Source organism: Lissotriton vulgaris, chromosome 8, assembly GCF_964263255.1.
Source record: "Lissotriton vulgaris chromosome 8, aLisVul1.2, whole genome shotgun sequence".
NCBI classification, from domain to species: domain Eukaryota; kingdom Metazoa; phylum Chordata; class Amphibia; order Caudata; family Salamandridae; genus Lissotriton; species Lissotriton vulgaris.
The window spans coordinates 286,914,521-286,940,045 of record NC_141696.1 but is presented as its reverse complement, the minus strand read 5'-3'; the positions used below and the strand labels follow the sequence as shown (position 1 = coordinate 286,940,045).

Here is a 25,525-nt window from a genome sequence, read left to right as displayed (position 1 = left end):
CAAAAATCCAATTAGTAGAACCATAGATATACAGTTTTAGAGAGTTCAAATAAGTAAAGTGCCTAAAAGCACAAAGCGCCACTCACAGTTCTGCAAGTCACAAATTCAGGATGAAGGTGATGGAGCATGGGCTGGATACAGGGACCAGGTTAGTCCAGCTAAAAGAGTTATCTTCAAAGACCAGTGCGAACAGTTCCATTTGTGGTGGAAGTGACTGCGAGGAACAGGATGAGCATCGTGGATGGTTGTCGAAGTAGCGCGAAGAGCAGGCGGGGCGTCACAGATGTTCATCACTGTAGCACAAATATCCTGTGGGGCATTGGGGATGTTTCTTGCTAGATCTTAGCGTTGGCTGTCACTGCCAGCTGTCGATGCTGTAGCGCAAAGTGCAGTTCTCACATTGCCGGGCATCGCTGGTGGTCGATGTGGTGCGAAGAGTCAGGTTCAGCCTGACGAGGAGCTAAAAAAGCCAGATGATGAAGCATGACATCCTTCAGGGTGTGTTACGGCGACTAAGAGTGGGGATGAACTTCTGCCTCTTTTCTCTCTTTCACCCCCTTTTTCTTACCTCTCCTCTATTCTAGTCTTTTCCTTCTCTTTCAAATTGGGTGACATTTCCCTACCTGACATATGTATGGCAGTCACCTGGTCAATAACACACACATCTAATAAACACTTCTGTGTGGACGTCCTCGCTAGGGAACAGTCTATGGTTGGCCTGACAATCCAAAATACCTTATTTCAGACATCTGTATCCATGGTCGGACTAGTCATACTGGGCATCTGGTGTTTCCTTAGGAGGCTGAAATAGTGGGGGTGGGTCAGTTCTGTTACTGGGGGCTGTTTTTGTAGCAGTGCAGCGGTTTTAATAGCACTTGCTTCAGAATTCCTTGTATATTCAATAGTTTTCAGGCAAAAATAAAAGTGTCACAATACCTCTGGTGATTAATGTACCTGCTGGAGAGTGATTGAAGTTTTTTCTAGTGGCAATTTGAACTCATCTAATGTTAATGTTAATTGCATTTATAACGTGCTGCTGCTACCCAAAGGTGTCCTGGCGCTAAGGTGAAGACCTACCGGAGGCACAATGATTGTATATTATGCGACCTAGTTTGTAAAGCCTTCCTAAAGGCCATCAAGTTGGTCATGTGTCTCAGATGTAATGGGAGGGTATTACAAGCCTTAGCTGTGGTGGCAATGAGACTTCTGCCACCCCAGTTAGCTTTTTTCATCTGGGGCATTATCACTAATTTAGCATCAGATGACCTGAGTGCTCTTTTTGGTGAGTACCAACGGAAGTGTTGTTTTAGAAAGTCAGGCCCTGTTCCCTGCAGAGACTAGAACACCAAACAAAAGTCCTTGAACTGGGTACACTTCCTGACTGGCAGTCAGAGAAGTTTTTTGATTGATGCTGTGATTAATGCATTCTTAGGAGTGCCCGTAAGAAGTCTGCATTCTGCAGCATTTGTAATTTAGTCATTGATCCTTCTCGTAGCTTGAGGTAATGACTTTACAATAGTCATATCTGGACATTACTAATGCAGTGACCACCGTTTGATATGTTTCTTTGGGAAGTGGGGGCATTATTTTTTTATATGATCTGAGGATGAACGAAGTAGTGGATGCCACAGAGCTCACCTGGTCCTTGAAGCTAAGTGTGTCATCAATCCAAACTCCCAGGTTCTTCACTTTCCCGGTCGGGGATGGCAGTGGTCCTAGTGAGTTACGCCAACAGTCTGGAGTCCAGAAAATAGGGTTGTTGCCGAAGAGCACAACTTCAGTTTTACTGGAGTTTAGCTTTAGACATTTCTGTGCCATCCAATTTCCCACCGCGTTCATACAGTCCTGTAGTCTGGATGCGGTGACTTGCAGCAGCTCAGGTCGTATTGCCATCACGATTTGGGTGTCATCAGCATAGGATGTCAAACTAAAGCCAAAGGATTCAATGAGGGGGCCAAGAGAGGACACATAAATGATGAAAAGCGTCGGACTTAATGAGGATCCCTTAGGGACTCCACATGGTAAGGAGAATGCTTCTGCCTCAAATTTGTCCAGTTTGACCGTTTGGGTTATTTCAGAGAGAAAGGATTCAAGGAGTTTTTAGGCCGTACCCTTAACTCCTATCTCCTCTAAGCGGTACACCAAAAAGGTGTGATGGACCGTATCAAATGCCGCCGAGACGTCCAGCATGATCAGGGCGGCCCTACCTCCTTGATCGAGAGTGGACCTGATCTCTTCCGTCGACTTGATAAGCGCCGTTTCCGTGCTGTGACCCTCTCTAAATCCATATTGAGTAGGATCTAGTGCTTGAGATCGTTTTAGAAACTGGTTAAATTGGGCATTCATATTTCTCTCTATTATTTTTGCTGGAAGGGGCAATCTAGAATTGGGTCGGAAATGGTTTGGATCCTTGGCGTCTAGGTTGGATTTCTTCAATAATGGCAGAATGGAAGCCTGTTGCCAGTCTCTCTGGAAGGATCCTTCTTTGTACATTAGGTTAAAGATAGATGTGAGTTTGCCCGCCACTGTCTATGCAGCTAATTTTAGTGTCTCTATCGGGCATGGTTCTTACGGGGATCCTGACTTCACTTTAACAAGGAGATTATAGGTATTCCCTTCAGTGAGAGGGCTGAAGCTGTTGAGTTCAAAGTGATCTTTTTTTTCATTCATTGAGCAGGTGGGAGAGTCCGGTGACTTTCTATGTGATGAGTCCTAAGAATGTTAGAAAATTACATTAACTTTATCGAAAAATAATTTGGCTATATTATTACATAATTCTTGCCTCGCTGGCATAGCTTGGGTGCTAGGATGGGCTAGGGTATTAACTGTTTTGAACAGTGCTTTGGGAAAGTTTGTGGCCTTGTGAATTTTTTCTGTGAAATACTTTTGTTTGGTGCTTTGTGGCGGCTGTTTGTATTGAGCTAGACTTGATTTGTATTCCTTTTTGTCTTCGTCTTTGTATTCCTTCCTCCAATTCCTTTCCCAGTGTTTACAAATACGTTTTTGGTCCTTAAGCTCCTGTGAGTACCAAGGTGCGGAAGAACGTTGCCTGTGGAGGTGTACCCATTTTTTGGGGGCTAGCTTATTCCCTGCCTCGTCTAGCCACTTTGTTGAAGATTTAGTTGCATGGTCAAGGTCAGTAGGAAACGGGTTAACAGTTGAGGTTAGGAAGTGGTGTAGATCCTCAGCCACTATGCTTTTCAAGGCTCTTGTTTCCAGATATTTTGGGTTTTATACCCGAGTGGTTAGGAGTGGTAAGCTTAAAGAGTACTGCTGAGTGATTGGACCATGTTAGAGGGTGGAGATTCGTGAATGATAGCTGAGGGTTATTGGAAAAGATACCATCAAGAGTATGACCAGCATGATGGGTGGGTCCAGTTTCCAGTTGTTCTAGATTTACGCCCATCATTAGATCTAGAAGATTGGCTGTGTCTGGGTCTGAGTCTAACTCAAGATGGAAGTTAAAATCGCCTAAAACTCTGTATGACGAAGTTTTTAACCCTATTTCTAATAAGTTACCAGCTTGAGTTATGAAACGCTTTCTCAGGCCTAGGGGCCTATAGATGAGGGAGCCTCCAAAGGAGTCATGATGTGTAATATAGAGACAGAATTCCAGAGCTTCACATTCCTCATTCACTAGTGGATTAAAGGATGATGTGATTGTGTTGTGGTGTATGACCGCTAGTACGTCCCCTTTCTTCTGTACTCTATTATGTGAGTAGCAGAGATAGTCAGGTGGCGTGGCTTTCACCAGATCTGGACCGGAAGCGTCGTCCGTCCAGATCTCTGTAACAAAAGCAATCATTATCCCCTCGTCCTCCAGGAAGGAGGCACATTCAGTGCTATGCTTGACCAGGGACCTAGCATTAATGAGGACACAGTTCCAGTCAGTGCCTAAGGTGACTTTACCTGTCCTTTTCTGTTCCCCCTTTAGTGCGGCCACTGGTTGAGACGTTCCTGCTGGTATTTTGATGTTACAACCAGGACAAATCTTTAAGATTTGATTAGGCCTGTGTTCCGGGTGAAAACTATAGCAGTTCTGGTCTGCTTTGTTGGAGTTAAGAGGTTTCAGGTCATCACTGGAGTAAGAGAGAGTTATGGTTTTACCTGAAGTCGTTTGGGCAGTGGGCCTGGTGCTGAGCGCAGAACGAGTGCGGACAGGCGCAGGCGCGCCTTTGGGGTGCCGGCAGCGCGTCCGCTGCGCGTTCGTGCCAGCATCTACTTAAGTACCATTAGGGACATCAGAGGACTAACCCGCTGACCGGAATACTCCCAAAATGGCGGCTGTTAGAACTGGGGGTCTCTAGTTGGCAGAGGTAGGTACCACTGTCCAAATAGGGACCCTTGCTTCTAGTCGGGGTAAAAAGGAAACACTCTTTAGATAACCTCTGCTCACCCCCTTGGTAGCTTAGCACAAGCAGTCAGGCTTATCCAAAAGCAATGTGTAAAGTATTTGTACCAACAGTCACAGTAACACAGTGAAAACACCACAAACTGACTCCACAACAGTTTTAGAAAAATAAAGGTATTTAATCTAAAACTACACAAGACCAAAACGACAAAAATCCAACAAACACAGTTCAAGAATATGGTTGCAAAAGAGTTCTTAAGGTTGCGATAAAATAATCCACAGTTGCGTGAAAAGTTCACAGTTGCATCACGTTTAGCCAACAGTACCTTTTAAATGCGGCAAAGTTCCAAAGCAGAAGCTGGTGCGGAGGAAAACAAGTGATGCGTTGCTCCTTAGACCTTGGGGAGGCGTTTGCGACAGCCCCGCTGCAGCAGCGGGCGTGTTGCGACTAATCCAGTCTGTATGGGGAGGAAGGCCACTTGTATGGATTCCAGTGCGTAGGTTCCGAAGGAAGTTTGTTCACGCAAAGATACGATGTGATGATCTCGTAGGGGCTGCGGCGATCTCTGGGGCGACGATGCGCCATCCAGCGGTGATCTCTCTCTCGCAGCTCCTCGATGCGATGGCTCAGCGACGATGTTCGCAGCGACGTGATGCGGTCCGCAAGCAAGCGGTGCGGCGATGACAGGCCCTGCGACGATGCTCCCAGCGATGGCGATCTTCCCGCAAGCAAAGGGTGCGACGTCTTAGGCAGCAGCAACAGGGGCTGCGAGGATCTCAACCTCCGTAGCAGTGGGAAATTCCTAGCACTGCCGGGGATGCACTCCGCAGCAAGCGATGCGATAACTTTTCTGTAGGAGAGTCTTTAAAAGCGTGATTTCCAGCTTCCCAACACAGGTACAACTTCCAGAGGCACCACACATGGGCCAAGCACTCCAGGAAGGACAGAGCTCTCTCAGCAGAGCTCACAGAAGCTGGGGGTGAAGTCCTTTTGTTCCTGGGACTTCAAAACATGGAGCCAGCTCTTCTCAGGCCCTTGGAGATTCCTTCAAGCAAGGGGACACAGCCCAAAGCAAAGTCCTTCCCCTCTCCTTGGCAGCAAAGCAACTGCAGGGCAATCCAGCATAGCAACAGCAGGCCTATCTTCCTTCTTCAGTTTCAGCTTTCTCCTTGGCAGAGGTTCCTTCTTGGTTCCTTGAGCACTTTGTTTTCCTGGATTCACCTTTCCTTTCAGAGAGAGGGGCGGGATCATCAGCCGCCCAGCAGGAGGTGGAGCCAGCATTGTGGAAGGCAGGCACAGCCCTATTCAGGCCCAGGTGCTAGCTCCTCCCACCACTCAAGGTGCAAATGCAGTCATTCAGCCTATGGCTGACTCAGCCAGCCTCCTGAGGAATCCCCAGCCCCTGTCACTCTCAAATCAGACAGTCAATTCGCAAACAGGCCAAGGCACACCATTTTGGGGCTACTCATATGGGTGGCACAAGCAGTGCTGGAGGCCCACTAGTAGCATTTGTCATCACCAGACCTGGCACACCCAGTGCACTTTACTAGTGACTTTTAGGTGATACATATATGCCAATCATGTGTATCCTTTCACAATAATAATTTACACAGGGAGCACTTACACTCTGGCACTGATCAGCAGTGGCAGAGTGTCCAAAGCATCTAAACCAGCAAAAACTAAATCCAGCACAGCATCAAAAATACAGGAGGTAGAGGCACACCAAAGATGCCAGGTCTAACAGCGGTGGTCCCGCGCTGTAACTGCGGGGAACTTTGAGTTGTGGACTCTCTAGCTGATGAGTTCCACAGAGTGCAAATGCGCAGATTAAAATGATCAAAGACAGCATTTTAAAAAGCCACAAGTGCAGAGTTTAAAAAACAAGTAGTACAATTTTTAGAACCAGGAACAAAGTTGGTCTCTCCCAGCTCAATCCTCAGGAGGACTTCACCTGGTGCGCTCGCGCCAGCGTCTGCTTAAGTACCGTCAGGGGCTTCAGAGGACTAGCTCACTGACCAGAATACTCCCATAATGGCAGCGGTCCCGTGTTGTAACTGCGGGGGACTTTAAGTTGTGGACTCTCTAGCTGATGAGTTCCACAGAGTGCAAATGTGCAGATTCAAATTATCAAAGACAGGATTTTAAAAAGCAACAAGTGCAGAGTTTAAAAACAAATACTTCAATTTTTAGAACCAGGATCAAAGTTGGTCTCTTCCGGCTCGAGCGCAGGAGGACTTCACTTCTAAGATACTGCAGAGGGTGAATATGCCTGCCTCAAATGAAAGATTACAGAACAGTATTTTATGTCCATAGCTCAGTGGGTTATGTCTTTTGTTACAGAGATTATTTTTTATCTTTGCAGTTCATAAGTTACAATCATAATCTAGCACAGTGAGCTTTGAAGTGTCATCAAAGAGCTGCATGCAAACTACATGGTACAGATTAGAAAATTATGTTTTTCTCCAAGTCTTTCATTATCCTAATGTTGCTAAAATGGGTATGTTTCGGTAGAAACAAACTTTTATTAGTAAAGCCAACCCTAACCACTGTTATGTTCTGAATCTTGAGTTTGTGCTTGCCCAGACCAAGCACTTTAAAAAAATGCCTACCAGCATGGATTACATGAATCCTACACCTTGTAGTCATCTTCGTTTTATCTAACATTTTCTATACACTGATTTACACATGTATGATTCATTGTCCTTGTATTTGGGTGTGATGTAAAGTTCCCCTACACTGATAGGACAGTTGATATAAAACAAAAGAAATATATGTGAGAGAGGAACTATGGAGAGATGAGGGGCACTGTTGGAGGGCAATAGTGAGGGAATAATTGAAGGGCCCCAGCATAGATTGTTAAATCCAGGTGCACTGTAAGATCATTGTGTACTATGCTTTAAAAGCTTATACAATTGATTATATAATAAAATATGTGTTGTAGAACGTGCACATTTTGCACACAATTTCTTAGGGAGAGATCCCCCCTGCCCCCCCACCCCCCCAAAAAAACACACTCCTTGTAGTGTTCAGGCTTGTTTGATGCACTCACTATGTACCGTACGAAGCTGGTCTGATTAAATTTGCCGGGGCTGATTTGGGTTCCCCATCTGGCCTTGTCTGCATCATCCACACACTAGCCACCACTTGTAGAAGGGTACTGCTTTACAGTCTATGCAGAGCACGCGTAACTTTGCAGCACAAGCTACGAATAGAAAATGTTACTTACCATGTAAGCATCTGTTCATAACGTTTAGTAATGTAGATTCTCATGCGCCCACCCTCTTCCCCGGAAGCACGAGCCAATGATCACAGATCTCATCTCTTTACTTCTTAAGGTCCCTCTTTCAATACACATGTGCACTAAGCTCCTTCTGCCCACCGCTTCATCATAGTCTCACCCGCGGTGCGAAAAACAATGCCCATGCGCATTGCCAGCTAAGAGAGGAGTTACTATATACTTTTTAACCAGAAAGACTTCTATGAAGAACAACAACTTGCAAGCATCCGAGCCCAAAACTAGATGGCAGGAGCATGCAGAGCATGTGAAACTACAGCACAGCACACACACACAGAGGTTTACAAGGTAAGTAACATTTTCCTTTCCGGCATTTACTTGAACAATTCATTCCCTCAATGCAAATAGCTAGAACATGTGGTCTGTTTAGGGCAGGACTTAACCAGTCTGCCAGGTGGAAACGGGCAGGAATCACATTAAAAATTGGTGGGCAGAAGAAGTTTCTTCACTCGAAAAAAATGTTTTCCTGTAGAGAAAAAAGAACAGAACAATGTACAAGTGTTCACATCGGAAGCGACTTCCCTGTTTACTGAACTGCACCGTGTACAATTACACATGCGAAAAGATCCCTACCTGGTCCTGTGTCTGAATTCAGAAATGTTTTCCAGCAGTGCATATAAAAGCCTACTCTTTGAAACTGGGAAACGGACTGAACCAAAGAAGGCAAGGATTACAACGGAAACCTTTTGTAAATTTGGAAAATCCTTACATCTGCACCCATAACAGTTTATACATGTATGGGTGCCTATTTCTGAACAGCCGGGCTCTTCCAGAAAGCGCTTTACCACTTTATTGTAATCGTCCCTTCAGTATTGCTCAGAGGCTTCCTTTGTATTTAGTGATATTGCATTTTAGTAATTTTACAGTTGAGTGTAGGATGCAAAATATTTCTAATAAATACAACACTGCAGATACAAAATAAACCGTATCTTATGGGAAAGTCCATTAAGACTATACGCGATCTGTTGCGCAATTAAATTAAAAACAGTTAAACATCGGAAGGCGATTTTAACATTTCTAGCGGGTTCTCTAGGGCGTTTTCATTGATCAATGAAAACGCCCTAGAGAACCCGCTAGAAATGTTAAAATCGCCTTCCGATGTTTAACTGTTTTTAATTTAATTGTGCCGCAAGTAACCTGCAGGGGGTGGAAGAGGGCTGTTTGGCACACCGGGAACTGGAATCTCTTAAGTTGCTTCTTTCTGCGGTGCGTCGGCAGCTTTATGCTTCAGCTGCCAAGGTCACAGGCTAATATCCGTGACATTTGGGCGCATCTTAATTGAAAATGTGCACTTGTAATTAATCAGCTCCAATATTAATAGGCATGGCAATTCTATGAAACTGAGCGCGGACGGATTCTATAAATATGCCGAGCCAGTTCTTGGCAGGATCTGACATTTGATATGTCTGTATGCAAGGAACACAAACTTGTCGCAAACGGCGAACAGCAGACCCAAATAACTCATGTGATATAGGGCCATATGTATAAAAGTCCTCATTTGCGATTCTCAAATAGCGATTTTTTGAGAATCGCTATTTGAGAATCGCAAAATGCTACGTATGTAGGATTTACAATACATTGTGCGAATCCTACATATTCAGGGGCGTAACACAGGCCCACGCAGCCCCTGCAGTGCGGGGGGGCCCCCAAGCTCCTGGGGGCCCCCCTCAAGTTTCGTTACGTCATTGCGGTGAGGCAGTCTGGTGGAGCGCACACTTTTCAGAGCCAAACTCTTGGGGGTGTGGCTTGTCGACGCGGGGCACTGAGGGCCACAGTCTGCCTTGACGCTTGTAGGGATTTGCGGGGCTGCAGTGAAATTTGATGCAGCCAGGAAGCGCTGCTGATCGTGGCCCTGCCTGGCTGTGCAGAGGTAAGGACGAGGCACCGTCACAACCGAGCTTGACTGTGAGGAGGGGGTCTTCCGGGGCCCATGCTGAGTGTGCTGGCAGTTGGCGCCCGTGGATGCCGCCAGTCGGCCCACGCAAACAGGCAAGGTGCTGTAGAGCGGTGGTGCCGTCATGACTCAGATGATGCTTTGCGAGGGGAGATAGATTCAGAGTACCCTCGCTGTTTAGAAAGATTCTTTCTGAATGCATTCTTTCACTATGGCGTGTTAAGCATCCAACACTGCTCGGTCATCGTGCCGCATTGAATATTCACCCCAGTGCTTTAAATAATAATCTCCTACCGAGGCAGGCCGTGTAATGGGCATTTCCGGCTGCGAAAACACAATACATGTTATATCTCGGCTGCCAGAGCGGGAAAATCCTACAGTGCAGCACTGCCATTGAGTTTGAAGGCACAGTGTCCTGGCCTTTTAGGCAACAATCCCTGCCATATTTAAATGTAAACTCATGTTTGCAGACAAATTCAAGTATACGTCTACAGCGTGAATTAGTTGGGCCTCAAACAAAGTTGATGAGCCTGTTTCGAATTTAATTACAGGACCCAGTCACGTCATCTCTGAAGAGAAGCCCTTAAATTGATAGGGGTTTCGAAATACGTTGGCACCTTTTTCACCAACAGGGGAGCAGCTAGAGTGATAAATTAATTAAGCAATTGAGGGAAATTGTATTTATTCTGTTGTTTCTCTTTTGCTTCAATTCAAAATATCCCCGTTGGGTGGTACCCTGAGTTTGTCACATAGGGTTCTCCAAACATTGTTTTGTTGTTTACTGGCAGCAATTTTAATTCATTTGAATGTGTTTAAGTGTGGTGATTTTCAATTTATCAGTGTCTTTTTTTAAAATCACCTTTGAACTGTTTTTCTACTCCATTTGTTGTCTCCACTTGTCTCTAAATTGTGAAGTGTTGTCCTTCTTATCCTTGTGTAAAATGTCAATGTAGGAAATTAATGAACAAAAAACATGATTATTAAATGACTGGATCCTCTTACTAAGGATTTTGGTCCTAGTATGTAGAACTGTTGGCAGCACGATAAATTGTCAGCTAGGAACTTCTTTTTCTATATATTTTCTGGCCCAACCTAGCTGTGTGACATAGGGCCACCCTTTTTTACATGTATATAATGACTCTCGGGGAGGCGGCAGTCGAGTGATGAAGCGGGAGGCTGCACTGGTAAAGTCGACCACATCGCCATATTGTTACGTCCATCACTTTCCTAGTCAAGGAGGATTCCTAGGCCCAAGGGATGCCAGCATTCCTGGTTGGGACACCAGTGCTCCTGGTCAGGGCGGTGCAACAACCAGTGGCTTACACGTCTTTCCCTTTGGGAGACAAACTACCTTTTGTGGAGCCAATCATGTTGTTTTATGCTTCATGTTCACATGACTGCAGGCTCAAGCAAAAGGGCCCTCAGAGCTGGCTGGGGTGGTCAACTGGAACACCCCTCCTCGGGGACATTACAGACATTAACCACAATAATATCATGAAAGTGCACCCCTTTTCTCTTTTGTTCCAATGCTTTCTCTCCTTATTGATGTCTCTTTTCCTCTCTTTTTATGTTCCAAGTTACACCCTCTGCCCCTCTCACATTTTGCTCACTGCTGCAAACGCTTTCCCGCAGGTCCAAGCACTGCTCCCATTGCCAGCAGTGGAGTGCCTGTCTTAAGTAGCGGGCCAGCAGGGTGCAGAAATCATGGAAGAGGGAGATGCCAGTCTCTCAATGCCTCAGGATGTGAACAGCTACATTTAAATGTTCATTTGAAAGTATAAGTAATTGTTATGGCTGATAACATGCTAAATGTATTTCAAAGAGTGGGCTGCAGTACAGCGACCCTCGCCTGGCTGCACTCGCTGGGATGCTGGGCTGAGACAGTGTTGGGCAGCCACTTTTAGACAATGCTAGAACTTGTCATTTTATTGGGTAAACTTATAGGGGCTTTGAGCAAACTCTCTTAATGGATTGTCTGTTATTGTATCTTCCACATTCTTTTTCTGCCAACTACAGCATTCAGCTCGATGCAACGTATCAGCCTACTTTAGCCATTGGCTAACTTCACTGTGAGTGACTGCATTCTGCCCTTTCTCATCTACACTCAAAGTAGTTTCCTTCAGTAGAAGGAACTCCTTTGGAAATGTGAGGTTTTTGAGACCAAGAAATATTTTTGGTTTTAGACAATACTTATTTCCAGATTAACAAGAGCCCCGCAGCGTCCCCTCCTCAATAACGTTTTATCCATACTGTGACAAAAACAAGCCTTAGCCGTACCAAAAGGGTAGCCAATGCTGGTTTCTCTACAAGCGTGCAGAAAGTGACACTGAATGCTGGACTGATTAAGGCATGGGGTGGCAGTATAAAGGCAGAGTGGCTGTTGCAAAATCGGTAGGTTTAACAAAGATTTAATATTTTTGGCAATGTTACTTTTTTGTAACATAATGGGATGCAAATAGTTTTATTAAAAAGCTAAATTCATTCTTGGCCAGTACAGTTTGGACCTATAGCTTTGACATTGTTAGCACAGCACCATATCCCACCGAGCCATAGCGGCATGCATTGGTCTATGAAGCAGTTTAACGTTTTGTGATTGAAATGAAATTTGATGTGTCTGTTCTGTGGGAAAGCCAGAGATCCGGTTTAGTAAATGCTTGGTCAAGTCTATTAAATCTAACTTGTGTTATGCCTTCGATCAAAGAGAATTTCAGTTCTGAAAACAACTTTAGGAATAAGTGATTCTTTTCAAAAGATACTGAATGTTTAGAACATTGCTTTGTTCTTTCTCACATCACTACACTCATACTCCTTCTTTGCCACTCTCTCCCCTTGGTCACTGGCTTATTCGATCACTCCAGTGCCAACCTCATCATCCCACTCAGACTAAACATGCTGTAAGCCCTCTGTCATCAGCGGCCCAGCCCACCTCTTTCTCAAGACGTACCTCACCTCAATCCCTAACCTAGTCTTGGACTCCAGGACTTCCAGTCGGGGACCCAATGGAATCCGTCGTCCCACACATTACACTGCAGGTTACCCCAATGTAAGGTTCCCTAAAAGTAATGAGATCGTTCTTGGAACTGCACAGCAGCACTCCTTGACATGTAGTTTCTACTAATCAGTAGGAACTGTTTGTTTACGGACTACATAAATGTAGGATGGTGCCAGACTGATCCCATGCACCCCTGCAGGATATGTTGTCCCTTGGACTAGTTTGCTCACAGTGCCACAATTAGTCATCCTAAACCTAGACAGGGAGTGACCAGTTCTGGCTACTACTGAACATGACAACCCTGTTCCCCCAGGAATAGGGGTGACAGACTAGAATGCTTTGCTCAGTCACTTGTGCTTTCTTTCAATCAGAGAAATATACAAAGAATACACAAAAGGACGTTTTCCAATATTTATTGAACCATCGTGATTCTTGTATAGAATATGTGTTCTGCAATGATTAATAGACAAAGGCAGACAAAGTTATAATGAGTATCAAAACAGTGAATAAAATGAAGGGTTCCACCATCTTGTTGAGACACCTGATATAGGCATACATATACAGTATTATAACGACCTAAAGTACTCCTACAATGCAAACCCTAACCTACGTGTTTAGGGCGTGAGTGTATGATCTGTCTAGAAACAATATATATATATATGCATCCTTGCCTCGGGCCGTGATTGTGATCAGGCTGCCTATTTTTTGTATTCCACAGATAGCTGAATTGCCATATGGATGTGATAACACATTTGTATCACCCACATAAAGGCATTGCACATAATGCCAAGGCAGTGTGATAGTGTTCTCATGAAGTTCTTTTGTGTCAGCAACGTTGGTATTTCTTAGAAATTAGCCCAAGTGTCACAAATGCAAATGTGTGTCAAAAGTCGATATGACAAAGGGAAAGCAACTTTAGGAAAGAACGTTATGAATGTAAATTGGCACTATTTCCTACCAGGCCTACATCTGGCACATGACACCCTCAATGTCCTATTAACTCTCATATTAGCCTGAAGAAACACCAGCTCACCTATTCTCAGACCACTCACTTTCCAACACTCACTTTAACCCATCCACTTTAATGGCAGTCATTTAGTCCTCGTTCTCACATCTACTTCAATGATATATTTCTTGCTCACTGTTGAATACTCGCCGCAAGGCTGTACCCTAATCCACATGACTAGCTAGACTGTATTGATTTGTAACAAAATTGCATTTATGTAGCACTTACTAGACGAGGTGTTGAAACGCTTTTTCTCCACTTGCCCCAATGACATAGTTACAAGGTACCTAAACGCAAACTGTCAAGAGACTCAAACTCTTCTGTCCTGAAGAGGTCAGTCAGCATCTCCTCCACACCCAAGCTGTAGATTTCTCCTGCTAAGGCCTCCCTTAAGGCACATATGTAAACTCACCTGTGCTTTGGGTGGAATGTCCTGTACCCCAGGGCACCTAGAAATGTACAGGCACACCTTAATACCTTCAGGAGTGACAGGACACTGTCAGTGACGTAACATTAGCACCCGTAGCCCATGCTGAGTGGGCCCCCTCTGGCACTGTCCACGGGCAGCAGGTCGCTGGCCTAAGTGCTCCTGACTAGGTCCAGATTGTGGGGGCCCTCTCCAGGTACTTTGCAGGGGGGCCCCCTCAAGTTTTGTTACGCTACTGTACATATTCCTTAATTGCGAATCTCAAATTGCGATTCACAATTAAGGAATACCTCCCCATTCCTTCCTTTGGGCCTCGAGGCCCATAGTGAAGAATGGGAAGACATTCTCAATTTGCGATTAACAATTAGAGAATGGCAAATTAAGAATGCAATTTCAAGGGTACAAGGGTGTTAAAAGGTCACCCTGTTGCACCCCTGAAATAGGCATGGGTGCACATGTGGCGCACATACATGCCGTAAGGCCATTTATGTGCTTCACATTGCACTTTGAAAAATGCAAAAAAGTGAATTTTTCAAAGAAATCGCAAATTACCACCAACTTGAAGTTGGTGGTAATTTGCGATTCCTTAAGGCTAAATTACACGTTTTTGGTGCTTCTTACATTGCATTTAAGGAATCGCAAAATTTGCGATTTCTTAAATGCAATTGCAAAATAAGGAAACACAAATTTTGTGATTCCTTATTTTGCACACAGATTTGCCTCATACCGACCACTAAGCAAAATTGCGAATTTCGGCATTTGCAATCGCAATTTTGCTTGATACATATGGCCCATAGTCATTTAATATCATTTTCAACGAAGGTCGATATGCTGCATACACTTAGTTGTACTCATTGTGGCTCGATCCACAAAATATTTTCCTTTAATTGAGTAATTGTGTCTTACTCTTGATTTAACAGTAAGATACAGTCAGTGCTTAATCTGAGCCGGTGGCTGCAGGTGGATTCCACCTGCAGCATTTTTGAGCACTAGCATTTCATTGGACTTTGACCCAGAGCGAGAATGGCACAAACAACGCAAAAGAAGGAGGAAGAGAAAGATACGAAAATACTGTGACAAAGGGAGGAAGCAGGTATAAACAATGCCTGCTAGAGTGAGAGAAGGGACAGGGACTGTTTGGATTAAAGGGGCTAGGGTGGAGTGAAGACTACGCAGCTGCAGCCTTAGTATTCAGCATCTCAACCTTCGAAGCGACGACAGACGCATTTATTCTGTTACAGATTAGGCACTGAACATACTCCTACATTGAAAGAGTAAAACAGGCTGTTCATGTGAACAACTGTTGTGTATCTGGCCAATGGCTATTTAAGCAAAATGTTCCTCTTTGAGGTCGTGCTGATTAGAAATGCCATTCTCTGTAACATGACATAATTTAAAAACAGTTTCCCACACACCCCAACATTTTTAATGATTTTGACGTGCGGCAAACTTTTTTGGAGTTGTTGAATTGAAATATCAGGAATGTGATATCTGCGGGACCATTCTGTCAAAATAATGTATTTAATAATAATGATGGGCGCCTTGTATGGATAACTCAGATTGGCTCAACCAACCAAAATGGCTGCATTCTCGATCCAGTGGCAGGTGAGTGAAGCAGGCAGTCGGCATATTAGCCTGTGCCTGGCGAGATTTAAGGCATGGGTCTTATTGCCATAGGCTCTCCGGCGTTAAAAGCAGCTAATAAACCGGCAGCGTGAAATAATGCGTTTATATATTATTATCGTAGGCAGTAATATTTAAAAAAAATATCGTCTTTACTCCTGATTATTATGGTTCAATGGTAGTATTATTTTTTTTAATTTCTATTAGTATAAGTACTATTCATTCCCATGAAAGTTATAGTTATATGTTTAGGTTATCTTTATTGTGATTATTGTTCAGAACTATAACTGTTTTTTTGCTTACACACATTGTTTTGACGTAATAGTGTATTATGTACCATTTAATAGGACGTAATCTTAGAGGAAATTCTGTTTTTCAGACGAAGGTGTCTTTGGGCCGTCTAGAATCTTTTCTTTGTGGAGAAGAACTTGATGTTGAAAACATTCAGAGGGTCTACAATGGAGGTAAGCCTGTGCAACATAGTTCGTGCCACTACATGAGAAACAATGCTCTGTCTATTATCCTGTACAATTCCGGAACCTTTATGAACTATTATTTAATCAAATACTTTACATCCTCAATTGCATGCAATTTTAACATTGTGTCTGGATAGGAATTAGACAGTTAGAGTTTTTGATTATTAGGTTGGATGAAATTCCTCTGCCTCCTCAAGCCATTTCTTTTTAGATCTTGCCTAATAGATAATACGAAAACAGCAGTTGATGGACAGAATGCAGAACAATGTCATACATTCCCCCCAGTACAGAGATCTGGGCCTAAATCCATCGTTTTTTTTGCTGACCATGCCATTCCAGTTTGAACCCAGCCATATGCAAATTAGTCTTGACCCTGTGCCCCATGGGAACAGACCAGTCCGAACTGTCAAGCCAGGTCCTCCCTGGACTGGAAACAAGCATCTTAGGACCGGTTTCGGGCTTTCAGCCCTCATCAGCCAGGATAGCTTGATTCCAGTGGCATGGAGAGCACGGGACTCACATCCGAGCATACCCGTCCCTCTCGGGGTGACAAATACAAAAACAACAGTTGATGGACAGAATGCAGAACAATGTCATACATTCATCCTAGTTCAGAGATCTGGGCCTAAATCCATTGTTTAGGGCACAGGGTCAAGACTGATTTGCATATGGCTGGGTTCAAACTGGAATGGCATGGGGAGCAAAAAATTGATGGAGTAGCCAATGGGAGCAGTCCAGTATTATTAAGATAGGAGATATGTATTCGGCCGAACAAAGACACTTGTTTTTAGATCTACAGCAAAAATATGGATTGAGTGCTGGTTTTGAGCGGTACAAAAGGGGTGGTGGTGGACGGAGCATCTGAACCAATCAAACACTCACACCCAGTCAACAGATCTGGGTTTAATCCATCACCGTTCTTTAGCCCCCTCTGCCACCCCAGTTCAGACATGGCCATATGCAAATCAGTCTGACCCTGTGTGCCTCATGGGAACAGTCCAGCCCGAACTGCCAAGCCATGCCTTCCCTGGACCAGCAACAAACTTCCGAGGACCGGTTTCTGGCATTTCAGCCGTCTTCAGCCCGGCTTGCTTAAATCCAGTGGCAAAGTGAGCAAGGGACTCACGTCTGAGCATACCCTGCCAACTTATGGCGAACAAAGCGGTACAAAAGGTGTGGTGATGGACGGAGTGCTGGTTCTGTTCACGAAATTCTTAGCCCAAATTAGTGCCGAATTGTTCTTCTTAGGTAATATCCCCCATTTGGAAGCCGTTACCCACCGGAATTGTGGAATAAAGCATATCTATAAATCTTAGTGGACTCTATGCCGGATGATTTAGAGAAGGTAGAAGACAATTGGGCTAGGAAGCTGGGCGATGGAGATACAAACATTTATAGGTGAATCGCACTAGGAAAGTAATTTTTTTATCATCTAAACTGAAAGCCCAGCACTATAAAACAATCTTCAATCTTTACGTTACTCCGGCAAAGCTATTTGGGTGGGGCAAAAGGGCAGATGATAGATGCCCCAGGTGCGCACAAGGCCTAGTTGATATGATACACATGTTTTTTAGCTGTGCAAAATTGCAAACTTTAAAGCAAGAATGGTGGCTTCTTGCAGGGGGTGTTAGGAAAGCAATTTTCTATTACGCCACTTACGTTGCTTCTGGGCTATGGCAATAAAGCAGAAGTGGAGAAGTGTGGCTCACCGGTTAGAGGAGGCAGACCCAGAAGCAGAGGTCGGCCCGGGACCAGGGTTCAATTCCCGATGCAGCCGGGATTGGAGCCCAAATGTCCACGGACCTGATAAGTCTCGCTTCGGTGCCTACTTGAATCAGGGGTTCACGCTCTGCAACTCTGGGCAATAGCTTGCTCAATCTCCACTACGGCCCCTGCGGCGGGATGCCTGGCTTTCACCTTGGGGGTGACCAGCTGGGCTATCCCACAGGGAAAAACCAGGACGGGTTCCCAAAGCAAGCGCCGAGATACCCTTTGTGGTGATACGTGCGCTATATAAGAAACTACGTTACCATTTATTTACATTAACATTGAACATGACCCACATTAACTTTGTTTTTGTCTCAGCTGCAGTAGCTCGTCTCCTTATAGTAACTAGGTGGAAGGATCCTGGTTGGCATATATAACCCAGAAACAGCCCTATATAACTGTAAGGAGAGGCACCCTAAGAAAAGGGGTCAAAAGATCTGGTCCCCCTTGACCAAGCTGTTGGGGTGGGCAGAAATACTTCTAAAAAGTTTCCTACCTCCCCCAAAATTTCTGTATTCCTTTACCCATGAATAGCATTATAGTTGTTAATACACAAACTATTCGAATGTTTATTAAATGTCAATGTGATTGCAAGGAAATTAGGGTAATTTATGGGAATAATTTTGGGATTTAGTTTTTGTTTTTTGAAAACAGATTTTATTTGTCAAATAACAAATAAGATGCAGAGCTCTGTAACCCAGAAACTTCTGCACAATAAACTTACATCATCATGGCTTTGACAGTTAAAGAAAAGAAATGGAAGGAAATGTAAATAGACGGAAACAAAAAAATAAACGAAATAAACCCAACCACCCCCCTCCCGTCATACGTAATCCTCCCCAGAATAGCACGCCATGGGCAAAGCCCCCAGACCAACATGTAAAGCATATTAATACACCATTATTTTTGTTCTACAAGTAAAGGGAGTTTAAACGAAGTTTGGTACACCTTACGTAGGGACGAGCTCCAACAGCGGACCCAGATAGTCCATCCAGTGCTTCCAAATGTTGAAATGTTTTTGCGGGCAACCCAGCGCTTTGAAAATTGGGATCTCCAACCCCATGCAGAAACCAGGCCATTCTTCCACGCAGGCAGGGAAGGCGCTACAGATGCTTTCCACAACTTTCCAATGTCTCTTTTGGCCAAGGTAAAGCCCAATAACATAAGATGACGTTTACTCCAGTATTGGAACGTTCATAGATTCCCATAGCTTGTATTATTCCCCCTCGTCGTGATGGGAGTCCCCGGTAGATAAAAAATACCATAGAAATAGGTACAAAAAAAGGAAAAGGCCTAGGCCTCATCTAATGTGTAGCATATCCACCTCTTTTTGCAAAAGAGACTAAACAGAATGAACAGCCAATCAGAACAGCCTCACCCCATAGAACCTTCCTGAGAGCCTCAGAGCCTCAGATTTTCTACCGCATGTTGTGCAAGGGTGTCTCCACTGAGCTCTGCTCAGTTTTGTTCTTCTACAACAACTTTTTTCATCTCAACTCTTCAAGAATCTTCATCATGTCTGACAAGGAGAAGAAAGCTCTTTTCAAGGCTTGTGCCACCTGCTCCAAAAAGAGACTGTATGTGGAGGACGAACATGAAGACTGTATTTATTGTTTGTTTCCGGACCATAAAACCACTGACTGCAAGATCTGTCGGACCTTCTCAACTAGGACCTTGCGGGACCGTGAGGGACTTCTGCTCACTTGGCTTCAAAAATTGCAGTCTGGTACTGTCATGCTGGCTGGGCAAGTGCACCCACTTGCCAGCCTCAAAACCTTCCCTTTGCTTCATATTAGTCACCCCTATGGTAGACCCTAGGGCAGGGTGCATTGTAAGTGTAAGGTAGGACAAGCCCTGATGTGTGTGGCATGTCCTAATAGTGAATTACAGCCAATTTAGTTTTTCACCATTGTAAGGCTACCTGTTCTCCTAGGCCAAGATGGGCTGCTGGAATTATTACATCCTATAATCCCAGCAGGTTCAGGGAACATGGTAGAAAGTCAAGTTTAGTATGCCTGAACTCAGAATAATAAAATACTTCTTTTAGTAAAGTTTATTTTAATATCCTGGGTTTGCAAATGCTACTTTTAGAAAGCTAGCATTTGCTTGCCTAACCATTTCAGCCTGCCTCTGCTAGGATGTGTATCTGCTGTCTGGGTTGTGTGAGTGACAGGGCTGGGGGATGACAGGTGGTGAATGCAAGGATTACTAATATATAAAAAAACAAGGACCCCCTGATATGGATAAAGTTCCTGGGTCAGGGTAAACAATGTAAGTAAAGTAACGCACCCAGGCAAACAATATGACTACTGGCACAAGCTAGATGGTAAATAGAACAAAATTAATAATACATAACTGAATTAGCATATAAAGTACATTTTAATAAATTTCATAAAAGATGTCATGAGTGAAATCATTGACATAATGATAAAACATGATAAAAAATTATAAGTTCATTATCACATATGCATTGGTTTTATATAAGTAAGGATGGTTTCCTGTCTACGCGTTTCGACACGTTGAAGGTGTCTTCCTCAGGACTTTACCATCAGGATGCTGTACATAAATGAACAATCTTTAAAATGTTGTCTTTATGCTAAACAGTTGATAACACTGAATACAGTTTGCCAGATTCTAGAGGCCAGTGATTTGTTCAAATTCCATGATATACTGCATACCATTGGTTAAACATACCAATGAATATCATAGAGACATGTCTACAGTTGCATTAATGAAGAAACAGAACAGTTGACATCTCATCTAACATTTGTCATGACTGAAGAACATAGAGCAGAATAATTGACATGCTTACATTTGCATAAGTGAAGAGACAGTTGACATTTCATATAACATTTGTCCAGATTCAGAACACATAAATCAAAATAATAGGAATACCTTTCAGGTAGTAATCATCGGGGTAGAAAAAGAAAGAGAAAAATGGTGTTTATTTACTCATTATACGCGGGAAGCGTGAGAGTCAGCAGGACTTCTCCCCCGGCCCGTACGTCACGCAGGGAAGCTCGTTAAAGCGTACAGCCAGTACTGTCCGTGCCCCAGTGCCTGGATAAGGCACCCACAGTGTGTAAAAGTAGTTTAAGACAAACAAGGACTACAGACAAGTAATTTACAATTGAAAAGAACACTTGCCATTGTTTCCTATCTTGTGGCCAAAGCTAAAATGTTATCAGAGGTCTTGTAATATTTTGCCTGCATAGATATATATATATATTTTTACATAAAGTATTCATATTTTGGCATAACCAATGACTTGTTCCATTTGTGGGGGGATTAATGTATTTACTGTGTGTACCTACAAATGCTTAACCATAACACCTGAAGTTTAGCCTTGGCTGCTCACGCCACGCACCTAGAGGGTGAGCAAGGGTAATTCTGAAGGGGTCATCCTGCGCCCTGGCTTAGAGGAGAGGGTCCCTGCTTGTCACAAGTGAATACTTGCGCCAACCAGAGACCCCCAAATCTAACATTGCTGGCAGCGGTGAGGATTGCGAATTTGCATTTGTGGTTAACATACAGTGAATGATTGATCACCACATGGTGAGAGCAGACCTATAACGCAGCCACAGATTTCTGTTTTTTTAATTTTGTTGAGAAATCTCCCATTTTTGAAGCCATGCCTGGCTCACTCCCTGCTGGAAGAGCACCCTCTGAGATCTATGGAATTGAAGATGTAGATTGGGAACATAGGGGACTGGAGGGCTACTCAGTAGAGCAGTTGAAAGGCTACTGTGTAAAGTTCAGGGTTCCCCACGCTGGATTCAAAAGGAAAAACCAGAACATCAAGGCACTGAGAGCCTGGAAGGAGTCAAGAGAGCCACAGAATGCGGTGGAAGTCATACCACCAGATGGCATTGTGGATCCCAGCAGAGGCCTGTCACCAGAGGAGCTGGCAGACAGGGCAGCAGACAGGGCACATGCAATGGAGATGGCAAAGTTAACTGGACAAATGGAAATGGAGAAGCAAAAATTGGCAATGGAAGCACAACAGCGCCAAATGGATCGTGACATGAGTTTGAAGGAGTTGGAGATGAAAGAGAAAAGTTTGGAAACAACTTCTTCTGGTGGCAGCACAACGCCGGTGCAGGTAGAGTCCAGGGTGTACATACCCAAAGATGTGGTTAAGGAATACTTTCAGGGGTATGACATAGGACAGTGGTTTAGGGCCTATGAAGTAGCCATGTCCTCCCACCGGTCCCTGACAAGGATTGGGGAGCGGGGTTGTGGGGGAGGTTCCTTAGCGAAGGGCAGGACACCCTCCTAGATTTGCCCCCTGAAGAACGCAATTCCTATTCCCGCATGAAAGATGCCTTAATGACCAGGTTTGGGTTAACTCCTGAAATGTATAGACAGAGGTTCATGGATTGTACTAAACTTCCTGGGAGGACGCATGTGGAATATGTAACCTTTTTCTGCAGAGCACTGGATGGTTGGGTAAAGGGTAGTAAGGTGAATGATTTTCAAGGGCTCCTTGATTTAATGGCCTAGGAGCACTTGTCGCTTAATTGTTTTCCTGATTGACAGCAGGCTGTCCAACCCGAGCAAGCTTGCTGAGGAGGCGGACCGCTGGCTCAGTACCATGGTCCACAAGTGTCCAGTGGTGGACTCAGCCAGAGGTGGGCAGGGTCCCCAGCAGAAGAGTGGGAGGGGGGACAGGGGTAAACAGAAAGGGTTCCATAAAGGCCCCCAAAGTAATCCCCAAGGGAACCAGGGGAAAGGTTCTCAGCCTCCCACACCCCCGAAGCAGACCAGGGCCCTACAGCTAGACCTGAACCAAGAGGGCCCTTCAATTGTTACAGATGTGGTGACCCGGGTCACATTGCCACTGACCCTAAGTGTCGCCTGTTTGGTAAACCAGCACCCACTGGTGCTCCACCCCAGCAAATGGCTAGTGTTAATTTTGGGGAGGAAGTAGGAGTCCCAGGAGGTGGAGATCCTGTCCAGTTACCCCTAGTCTCTTTAGGAGACAGTGAAATGGTCCCTGAGAACTACCTGCCCACTAACACTAAGAAATATGGGCAGGTGGTGACCATCAATGGTAAGAAAGCAGAGGCTCTCAGAGATACAGGAGCCAGTGTGACTGCAGTGAGGCAGCACCTGGTGTCTCAAGAGCAGGTTGTACCCCATGCCTACTGTAGGGTTGTCAATGCTGACAACTCAAAGAGTCAATGTCCAATGGCTCAAGTTCCCTTTGAGTGGGGGGGTCTCTGGTACTCTGCAGGTTGTTGTGAGAACGTCCATGCCTGTAGACTGTTTGCTAGGGAATGATCTGGAGAACTCCCCTTGGGAAAAAGAGAGAAAACAGCTCACCTGAAGATGGTGGGCCTGCCTGACTGGGCGTGCGTGACCACCCGGTCACTGGCAGCCAGTAGGGGTGCTCAAGAGATCCTGGGGCCTGAAGGAGAGGCCCAGGAACCGGCCTTGGAGAGAAGACGCAGGGGGCGCGGAAAACCAACCCCTGGAGTTCCCACGGTCCAGGAGGAAGCAGAACTTGAGAGGGATGCCCTGGAGCCTACAGGGGAACAGATTGCTGAACTGGGGGACCTGCCTGAGCTGACCCATGGGCAGCAAGAAGGAGGCCCCCCCAGGGAGGAATTCTGCAGGGAGCAGAAAGAATGCCCTTCTCTCGTGGGTATGCGGCAGCAGGCTGCAGACCAGGCCAATGGTGTTCAGTCTGGAACACATTATGTGTACTGGGAGAATGACCTCCTATATTCTGAGCCTAAGGTTGCTGAACGTGGGTCAGCCCGTGCGCTGGTGGTACCCCAGAAGTTCAGAGCCTTCCTACTGGGGCTGGCTCATGATCTGCCTTCAGCAGGACATTTGGGGATGGACAAGACCTATGACAGGCTTGTCACCCACTTTTATTGGCCCCAAATGCACAGGAGCTCAGATGCTTACTGTAGGACCTGTCAGACTTGCCAGGCAAGTGGTTGGAGCGGAGGGAAGCACAAGGCTCCTCTGCAACCCTTCCCTGTGGTCAGTACTCCATTCCAGCGAGTGGGTATTGACATTGTTGGGCCTCTGGACCCCAAGACAGCCATGGGCAACAGGTTCATCCTGGTCTTGGTGGACCATGCCACCTGGTACCCTGAAGCCATCCCTCTGAGGACAGTGACGGCCCCGTGGTGGGACGGGCACTGATGGGAATTTTCTCACGAGTGGGATTCCCTCTAGAGGTGGTGAGTGACAGGGGCACCAATTTCATATCCAAGTATATGAAATCCCTTTGGCAAGAGTGTGGTGTAACATACAAGTTCACCACCCCGTTACCACCCTCAAGGAAATGGGTTGGTTGAGAAATTCAACCGAACCCTAAAAGGCATGATCATGGGCCTGGAAGGTCCAATGAGGCGTAAGTGGGACGTCCTCTTGCCATGCCTTCTCTTTGCATACCGTGAGGTGCCACAGAAGTCCCTAGGGTTCAGCCCCTTTGAACTGCTGTATGGCCAACCAGTGAGAGGACCTCTGAGTTTGGTAAAGGAAGGCTGGGAGCAATCTCCCAGGAAACCTCCCCAGAATGTATACAGTTACATGCTGGCCTTCAGAAACTAGACCAGGCGATTCAGGCAACTTGCTGAGGCAAATCTGGAAGCCAGCCAGGAAGAGATGAAGTAGTGGTACGACCAGAATGCCACTCTGGTAGAGCTTCAACCTGGACAAAAGGTGTGGGTCTTGGCCCCAGTGGAGCCTTGTGCACTTCAGGATAAGTGGACAGGTCCATTTGAGGTTGTGGAGCGCAAGAGTCCTGTCACCTACTTGGTGGACATGCAGTCTCCCAGGAACCCTTTGAGGGTCCTACATGTTAACCGCCTTAAGCCCCACTTGGAGAGGTCCGAAGTGGGCATGCTCTTGGCAACTGATGATGGGATGGAGGAGGAGACTGAGCCTCTTCCTGACCACTTGGTAGCCTCTGAGAAAGATGGGTCAGTGGATGGAGTTCACCTCTCACCCACCCTGACGCCTGAGCAACAGGATGACTGCCGCCAATTGCTGGGGCAGTTTCCAGATCTGTTCTCCCTGGTTCCTGGTGTCACAGATCGGTGCGACCATGATGTGGACACAGGAGACAGCTTACCTGTGAGGCACAAGGCCTATAGGGTAACTGACAGGGTCAGAGCCTGCATCAAGGAGTAGGTCTCCAAAATGCTTGCTCTAGGGGTGGTTGAGTCATCCAGCAGTCCTTGGGCCAGCCCAGTGGTCTTAGTCCCAAAGGCTGCCGAGCCGGGAGCCACATCTAAACTCCGGTTCTGTGTGGACTACAGAGGACTCAATTCAGTCACCAAGACTGACGCGCACCCCATCCCCAGAGCTGATGAGCTCATTGATCGGCTAGGGGCTGCACAGTTCCTCTGCACATTTGATTTAACGTCTGGGTACTGGCAGATCGCCTTGACTGATGGGGCAAAAGAGAGGTCAGCATCCTCCACACCAGATGGGCATTTCCAGTTCCGGGTTATGCCATTTGGAATGAAGAATGCCCCTGCCACCTTCCAGAGACTGGTCAACCAGGTGTTGGCGGGACTGGCTGAGTTCAGCGCCGCCTACCTGGATGACATTGCAGTGTTCAGCAGCACATGGGAAGAACACCTGCGACAGCTCTGGGAAGTGTTGATGGCACTGCGCAAGGCAGGCCTCACGGTCAAGGCAAGCAAGTGCCAGATCGGGCAGGGCTCAG

The 25,525-nt window shown here is 45.5% G+C and overlaps 1 protein-coding gene across 3 annotated transcripts in view; it reads left to right on the top strand.

The window, feature by feature from the left end:
• Positions 1-25,525, top strand: part of LOC147696974 (multidrug resistance-associated protein 1-like) — a 547,338-nt gene that overhangs the window by 252,523 nt on the left and 269,290 nt on the right. For all 3 annotated transcript variants that reach the window (XR_015299277.1, XM_086934056.1, XM_086934058.1), the window contains one exon: positions 15,969-16,053. Coding sequence is in view for 2 of the 3 variants with exons in the window: in XM_086934056.1 (XP_086790182.1) it covers positions 15,969-16,053 (85 nt within the window). In the remaining variant the exon portion in view is untranslated. The remainder of the gene's footprint in view (positions 1-15,968; positions 16,054-25,525) is intronic.